Genomic DNA, 8,850 nt, shown 5'->3' with positions numbered 1-8,850 from the left:
CGTTGACAGATTGTGCTAGGTTAGGAACGCAATCAACAAAACGAATACGTTCTAATGATTTCCATTGTTTCGACTGGGTTAATGAATAATTCATAAGGAATATTTATGTAGGTTGGACTTTGAACGTATCAAGGTTTGCTCGAAATTTAGAAAATTTTAAACATATGGCCATTTCTTTCATTGAAATAAAGAGTAGCAGCAACAAATCTTATCCAGTTCGCGCCCTCTTCCTGAAACCGCTACTCCACAGTCGACATTTTCCATCGTAAAGTTAGTTCAAATGATCAAAGGTGGTCGCAGTTGTTTGCAAAACGCGTCAGTTTTCAAAAATAGACGAGCCAGGAATAAACCAAAACTTCAGTCGCGAACCAGACCAACTTCGAAAAACACTTCACAGAGCCGTTTCACGAGTGCAGTGCGCAAAATATACAGACGAAGAAGGATTTTCCAATGAACTGTTCGGATTAGAGAGCCATGGAATTTTCGAAAAATTGCCGTGTCGAAATTGCCGAAACTCAAAATGGAGAGCCCCGCTAGGAAGGTTAAGAAAGGTGAGCTTTGGTGTGGGGTGTGATGTGCAAGCTAAAATTGGACGTGGAGACAGTGAGATGCGTGAAGTGCGCAAATAGTTATTTGCCTGACAAGCACGATAAGTTATACTTTTGTACTTTCTACTGGTTTTTTTTGGGTATATGACCTTCCACAATCTGGAAAATGAAAGCTAAATCAATAGAAAATTTGCTGGAGTGTCGTAAATGGCAAACGGAAAAGTTTACCCCGAAAAATTACTGCGTAATATAAACCACCGAAGAGTCCAATTAGTCAGTAACATGTCGTATTCATGAATTATGCCTACAGACTGAAAAAATAAATTTAAAAAATTGAATATCAGTGCTTAGCTTTCTTTATCGGTCGACATTTCAGAAAAGAATCTTTTTCCGTTTTCAATACATGAAAATCTCTATAAAACTTTCGCGTCAAATTGTGAATGTGTGTTCATGAAAACAGTCGCTTATGACATCTGGACAATTAATTCTTTTGACGTATGTCAAAAGAATTAGAGCCATCACAATTTGACGCGAAAATTTCAGGTTTTCGAATGTCGACCACTAATTTTTTCAATTTGTAGATAAAATTTATGAATACAACTTACTGACTGATTTAATTATTCAGTGGTTTATACAGGGGGTAACATTAGTACGTTGAAATATTCAAGTGACTTATTTCTGAGACAATTTTAAGGAAAAAGTCTTTCAAAACTTTCGTCCGGAAATGTTTCGTTTCGGAGATACGGAGCGTTGACATTGATTTTTTTCTTCGTTTCTTGAAAATAACTTTTGCAAAAAACGAGTTATTTGCACGAACTTTGGGGTTTTTTTTGACGTGGGAAATCATAAATTCGTATTAATTTTCATGTAACGTCTAGAGGGCGCTGCGTACGCTGTCATTATCCATTTCAAATTGCCCTAACATTTTTGACAACAAACTTTTGGTATTTTTCATGAAAAAACCTAATTTCCACACCTTTTCTAAGTAAAAAAGGTACACTCAACAACGCTGGAGGTGATCGTTTTCCAGATATTTACAATTTTCTATATCGTTGCATATTACTTGGCTTACTTAGTTTTTATAATGTTCTCAGCACCTTTACTTAGCGCCCTAGGAACTAAGTATAATGCATCGAATAGAAAATTGTTAATATCCAGAAAACGATCACCTCCAGCATTGTTGAGTGTACCTTTTTCACTTGGAAAAAATCTGGGAATTAGGTTTTTTCATGAAAAATGCCAAAAGTTTGCTGACAAAAAAGTTAGAGCAATTTGAAATATTAATGACAGCATACGCAGCGCTCTCTAGACATTACATGAAATTTAATGTGAAGTTATGATTTCCAACATCAAAAAATTTATTTTTTGCAAAACTCATTTTAAAAAAACGGACGAAAATATTAATTTCAAAATCCTATACCTCCGAAACGAAGCATTTCCGGAAACATTTCTCTTAAAATTGTCTCAAGAATACGTCACTGAATATTTTAACTTACTTATGTTTCCCCCTGTATTACGCAGTAACTTTTTGGGCTGAACTTTTCAGTTTGCCTTTTATTATACTTCAGCAGATTCTCTATCGATAAAGCTTTCATTTTTCAGATTGTGGATGGTTAGATACCCAATAAAAGAAAGTATTGAGTTCTCCACGAAAAAAGGTTTTTCAAACCTAACCTCTAACCAAAAACTACAAACTAAAAAGTTTGACATTGATATGCTAATACGCGAAGCGCGCCAAATTCAAAATTAAAGAAATCTAATTTCTTTACATTTCCCCCTTGCCAGGCGAAGTTTTATAAGACTATATCTTATGGGTTAGGATTGAAATAAACCAATGTGTTGCTGAAATGAAAGAAACGACATACAAAGTGTATTCCTTCTTTCCATTTTGTATAGTCACAAAATAAATTTCAATAAACATTCCAATTCCAATAAATCTAACCTCTAACCAGAAACGACAGACTGAAAAGTTTGACATTGATATACCAGCATGCGAAGCGCGCCAAATTCAAAACTAAAGAAATCTAATTTTTTTACATATAACATATCATTAGATACAGATACTCCCACAAGATTGGAATATGAAAACTTATCCCATTAGAATGTAATTTCAATAAATCGCCTCATTTGTGGAAAAATAACTTCACTTCACTAAATGCCATCTTATTAAACATGTTTGAGTGTCGAATGAATACTTCATATATTTTCTTAACCGTGTCTTATGATTTTTGGTCATGTCGAAAATGGAAGCTTGACTAACCATATAGTAAAGCATTTATATGTTGCTATTCAACTGTCTTGTTTGTCCCATAGTGATTAAAAAAATTTATTGAAACGTCTTTTCTTGTAATTTTCCTGAAACCGGTGGTACAATTTTGTTCGATTTATCTTTTTCCAATATTGAGAGGAACAGCTAGATTAACCTAGCTGTAATAATCATTACAGTACATTAATTGCATATCTAAATATTTCAATTCTGTCAGTAGAACAGTAGGTCAAGAGGTAAAATAAAATATCTACTGCAGGAACAGGAATACGCCGCTCCTTTCTTGCGATTTCTTCCTCATCTGCAGAAGATTGATTTCCAAAATTCACGGCTTCGTTGTGAAACATTCGATCTTCCCGCTCGAGGCATTGTAATGTCATGGATATTGCCGACTTTCTTTCTATTATGACGTAACAATTATTCATGCACTCACAATCACAATTAAATGTCATAGTCTTAATTGACACCAAATGTCGTCAATTTGTTCGATCTTCAATTTTATATTATTATTTTTGAAACATCTATAGCCGCACGTAAAACCGATTGCTGCAGTGGCGACGGGTCATCATGCGCAAGCGACTGTGCGATTCTCTTTCCACTGTTTCGGCGCTACCTTTCTCGACTACTAAGCTCGGATACTTAGGAATCACAAAATATTATTATTGATGTTTCGGATCTGCCAGGCGTCCCGTGACGGCTCAAAATTTTTTTCAGATGTTTCAAGTCATTACCTTATCTCTATTCCGGATGTAGACACATCCAACGAATCAGAAATCATGAAAATCGGTCTAACTGTTTTTGATTTGTAGATTATGCAACTAACAAGATTTCGCGACTTTGTTTTATCTATTAAGATATCTTCTCCTATGAACTCACCCGAAATTAATGTCGACTTTGATAATGAACAGGTGTTTCCTTGTATTTTTGCAATGCGTTGATATAATTGAGAAAATCTAAGTCTCGTTTGATATTTTCCGTAGTATTCCTGAAATCTCAAAATACATTTTTTGTTAGTCAGAAATAACCTCCGCCAAGATCTTGCATCACAAACGCCCACGTTGGAACATTAATATATGTAGAAGGAGACATTACGAAAAATATATTATTCTGAACGAATGTTCATTTTCAATGCACTTTACGATAAAATTTGTTAATAGAACCTGTGAAGGTTCTGAGGAACTGAAACTTATTTTCTCTATTTACAGGACTTTCCACTGAAACGCGGCGAAAGTGTTGATAATCGCTACAGCAGAAAAAGACTTAACAAAAATATGAGTAATAGCCAACTGCTTGAAGTAAATTATTACTTGTCTGATGAAAAACATCTACTCAATTAATTGTGAACTCAATTTCAATAGGTTACTATCGAAAAAATTGAAACCAATCGTATTCTGAAATCCATATTCAAAAAATTATGTTGGCAAATGGCCATTTTGCCGCCTTTCCACCATATTGTATCGAATGATTTGCTTTCATAGGCCTTTTCATCACAATTTTTTTTGTGCGCATGCGTCAGTATCAGCCATCTTTTTCGTACTGTTTTTTGTAAACAACCATGTTAAAGAGCCCGCAACTCATGTTTAAAAAATCAAAATATAAATTGAAGTTTATTAACTGTAAAAAAGTGAAAAAAAAGTAGTAAGTGAAAATAATCAGAAAAAAAAAATTATACTCCATTAAAATTATGTTATCTGTACGAAAAGGAACAACAAAACGGTGTTGTTATGGAGTACCTATGTAAAAGTGATATACGATTCAAACCATTCAAAACCAACACATACTATTTTATAAATTTTCCAAAGCCTTGTCTTGAATATCGTAAAAAAAATAATCAAATCATCAAGCAAATTACATATTAAAGCATGTGCGAAATGTGAATTATGAGTGAAAAAATGTGGCAGGAGTGACCGAGGCTTTAAATCTATTGACGATGTTACCAAGGATACTTATATTTGCTCACTACATTTCATTGGAGAAAGTGGTCCAACTGAAGAAAACCCTGATCCTTTAAGCTATCAGGAATTTCAACATACGTACATTATTCCTTATTGCATTTTTGACTGTGAATTTCATATCGAGTGGTCCAACGAAAAGTATGCACCTTGCTTTTCTCATTTTTTTTGTAACTTAACGCAAAAATCCTCGGACAGGTTCAATTTTGTTTTTGAGGGGGATACATTTTAGATGTATTTTTCTACCTGTGCCTTCAACTCCTTAGCGAGGGTGAGTAACAACCCTAAAATTTTAAATGGAAAGTGGGGTCGAGTGATATATCATTTGAAAGAGTACAAAATTTTATTTCCAATGATACCTAATTTGTTGTATTTACTTGAATAGTTATAAAAAAAGCAAGAACATTTACTCGATATTTTTGGTGTTAATGAAAATGCGGAAAAAAACGGCATTTTCATCACTACTACATTCCTCAATTTCTCTCGTGCGTTTTTTTGGTTCAAATAACAACAGCAGATAAGTGTACAAAAAGAATTCAGGCAAACGTTCATTGATTCAGTTCGGTTGCTTTTGAAATTATTTCAACTTTACTGTAAAAATGGTTTATTCCATTCCTGAACGAGTTGAAACTGTTAAATTTTATTATCAACATAATAGTTGTGCTAGACTTACTGCTCGCCTCTTTAATAACAGTCATCCCGGGAGAAATGTGAATGATTCGTACGTTGGCGAGTTAGTCCAAAAGTTTTTTTATACCGGATCTGTCTGTAATGTAAAACACCAGCCACGGAAACCGATCAGAAATGAAGCAGTGGAAGTCGCTGTTTTGGTACATGTTGAATTGGATCATACTCAAAGTACCCGTCAGCTTGCTGCAGCCTCAGGTGTCTCCCGTTCGTCCATAATACGGATATTAAAAGCCTATAAATTTCATCCTTACAAAATTAAATTAGTACAGGAACTCAATGAAGATGCTCCTGATAGAAGGCTGCAATTTTGTGAACAACTGAGCCAGCTACTAATTGATGATCCGCACCTATCATTTAACACGTGCTTTTCCGATGAGAGTACATTTTTTTTAATGGAGTTGTGAATAGGCATAATTGCCGTTACTGGGATGACAGTAACCCACACTTATTCCGAGAGGTCCATACCCATCAGTACCCTCAAAAAATCAATGTCTGGTGTGGCATATTGGGTAGTCATATCGTAGGGCCACTTTTTATTACTGGGAATTTAACTGGTGAGGTCTACCTGAACATGCTTGAAGATACAATTGATCCTCTCATAACAGAAATAATTGAAAATGACCAAAATCATAATGATGATCCGCTTCATTTCCAGCAAGATGGAGCACCTCCTCACTATGTTGCTCCGGTAAGAGAGTTTTTAGATGACCGGTTTCCTGAACGGTGGATTGGCAGGAGAGGCCCCATCGAATGGCCTGCCAGGTCACCTGATTTATCGCCTTTAGACTTTTTACTTTGGGGACACTTGAAAAATAAATGTTTTGCTATGCCGCCCGAGTCCATAGAAGATCTTCGCCAACGAATTACAGCAGAGTGCAGAAGTATTATACCTGATATGCTACAGAATGTTAGGAATAGATTTGAAGCAAATGGGTCACATTTTCAGCACTTGCTGAAGTAGGATTCTACTAAGTCAATTACACATTTCAAAGTACTGGGTTGTAGTTGTTTTTCTTCATAATACCTACATGTTTGAGTGAAATACAACAAATTAGGTATCATTGGAAAGAGAATTTTGTGCCCTTTCAAATGATACATCACTCGACCCCACTTTCCATTTAAAATTTTAGGGTTGTTACTCACCCTCGCTAGGGGGTTGAAGGCACAGGTAGAAAAATACATCTAAAATGTGTCCCCCTCAAAAGCAAAATTGACCTGTCCGAGCATTTTTGCGTTAAGTTACAAAAAAAGGAGAAAAGCAAGGTGCATACTTTTCGTTGGACCACTCTGTATATAAATTATATTGTATTGTATTGTATAAAAATTACTAAACATATTCAATTCAGTATTTACATATTTGTCTAAATATTAATGTCATATGTACAGCCTCAAAATATTAATGGCTTGATTTATTTATTAGTTCTATAAGTAATACTCCTGTCAACTGAAATATATTCTCAATTACATCAAATAAACAGACATTATTAATAAGAATAAAACTGTAAATACTATTTTTTTTATATGTTTTCAGATAGTAAACAAATGCTGATACCTAACCTCTCAATCAGCTCACTTTTTTCCTTTTTGCGGACGCCCATGACGTTTTAACCACCTTTTTAATTGTTCACAATTATGAGCCTCAACTGAATTATAAACAAGGGGAGTACCATCAATGGTTTTTTCCAATAATTTATTTGTTTATAGAGATAATATTCCTTGCCCAGCCATTGTTGATTAATATGTTAATATGTTAATCTTGACAGTGCGTTCCAACGAAAACTTGACCCCCCTGTGAGTCAGAAACGCAAGTGTAATCGAAAATTTCAAAGAACACGTCAGCTTTTATTTCTAGGGGGACTGATTTTGATATAGCGCGATTCAGCCCCCTGCGGTCAGTAACTACCCCCATATATTTTCAATGGCATGAGGGGTCGAGTGATACATGCTGTCAAGTATTATGAATGAGTCAATTTCGGTCCCGACAAAGTAATATCATCAATGGCAACACAATCAACGGATAAATTGTTCAAACTGACCTCCATCTAGTTCTATACAAGTCTACTTTCGAAAGCGTTCCTTACATTATTGAAAATGTCCGGAGTAAGAAATCGGCATTCTCTAACAATTCTCTGTTGTTTTGAAATGGATGACACTGTTAGTTTTTTCTGCACTGGTAGTTTTTGTTGAATCTACTGAAGAAAGAATAGAAATTATTGCAACCTATTATCGAAATAATGAATGTGCTAAAGCTGCTGCAAGAATTTATAATACGAATCATCCAGACCACAATGTGAGCCATCAATACGTTAAACAGTTAATGGATAAGTTTTGAACTTCAGGTTCTGTTGACAACAGAAATGACGGAGTTGAAGTTGCAGTTTTACGACATATACAAATGGATAATCGACAATTATCAGACAAGTATCTTGAGCGTCTGGTATATCAGCTACTAGTGTTTTTCGAATTTTGAAAGCCTACAAATTCTATCCATTCAAAATAAGGCTAGTTCAGGAATTTAACGAAGATGATCCTGTTTGTCAACTTCAGTTTTATGAGGTGTTCAGCGAGAAATTGACGAATAACCCAAACCTATTATTTTAGTATATGTACCGCCGAAGTGAGTACATATACCAGCCTATTATACAATACATGTTTTTCAGACGAAAGTTCTTTTATGTTGAATGGTGAAGTGAATAGACATAATTGTCATTACTGGAGCGATGTGAATCCTCAGTTGATGATGGAAACACATTCACAAACTCCACAAAAATTGGATGTCTGGGGCAGCATTCTTGGTAATCATATTGTTAGACCATTCTTCATTGAAGGCAATCTCAATGGAGACACATACTTAAATCTATTACAAGACTGTATAGATCCTATGATTACGCAAATTTTAGAAAATGATGACAACTTAGTAGAAAATGAAGTAACATTCCAGCAGGATGGTGCACCCCACATTTTGATGTTCGGATGAGACAGTTTTTGGACGAACGTTTTCCAATGCGTTGGATCGGCAGAAGGGGTCCAGTGGAGTGGCCAGCTAGATCACCTGATCTCACACCGATGGACTTCTTTCTGTGGGGACACCTGAACTCTATTAAGCCTACAAATCTAGAATACCTGCGACAGATAATTGTTCGGGAATGGCGATTGCTGACTCTGGACATCTTGAATAATGTACGGAACGCTTTCGAGAGTAGACTGTGTTATTGTATGGAACTAGGCGGGGGTCATTTTGAACATTTTATTCTTCGATTTTGTTTCCACTGATATTATTTGTTGTTGATTTCCTCATTAAAATGAACGATAGCGAATTTTCTGTTTTTTTTTTAATAAAACGTTCAACATTCAATTTCTCAATATAGAATGAACTAATTTCGAAAAAAATTAC

General features: G+C 35.1%; 1 protein-coding gene across 1 annotated transcript in view; it reads left to right on the top strand.

Annotated features, from left to right (window-relative positions):
* Positions 1 to 335: 335 nt before the first annotated feature.
* Positions 336 to 8,850, top strand: part of LOC111504158 (uncharacterized) — a 35,107-nt gene continuing 26,592 nt past the window's right edge. The window contains exon 1 of the mRNA XM_023158659.2: positions 336 to 551. Coding sequence (XP_023014427.2) covers positions 521 to 551 — 31 coding nt within the window. The 5' untranslated portion in view covers positions 336 to 520. The remainder of the gene's footprint in view (positions 552 to 8,850) is intronic.

This window comes from Leptinotarsa decemlineata, unplaced genomic scaffold (genome assembly GCF_025532065.1).
Source record: "Leptinotarsa decemlineata unplaced genomic scaffold, Ldec_3_MD MMD2_P_RNA_scaffold_12, whole genome shotgun sequence".
NCBI lineage: Eukaryota > Metazoa > Arthropoda > Insecta > Coleoptera > Chrysomelidae > Leptinotarsa > Leptinotarsa decemlineata.
This window is presented reverse-complemented; position numbering and strand designations above follow the sequence as displayed.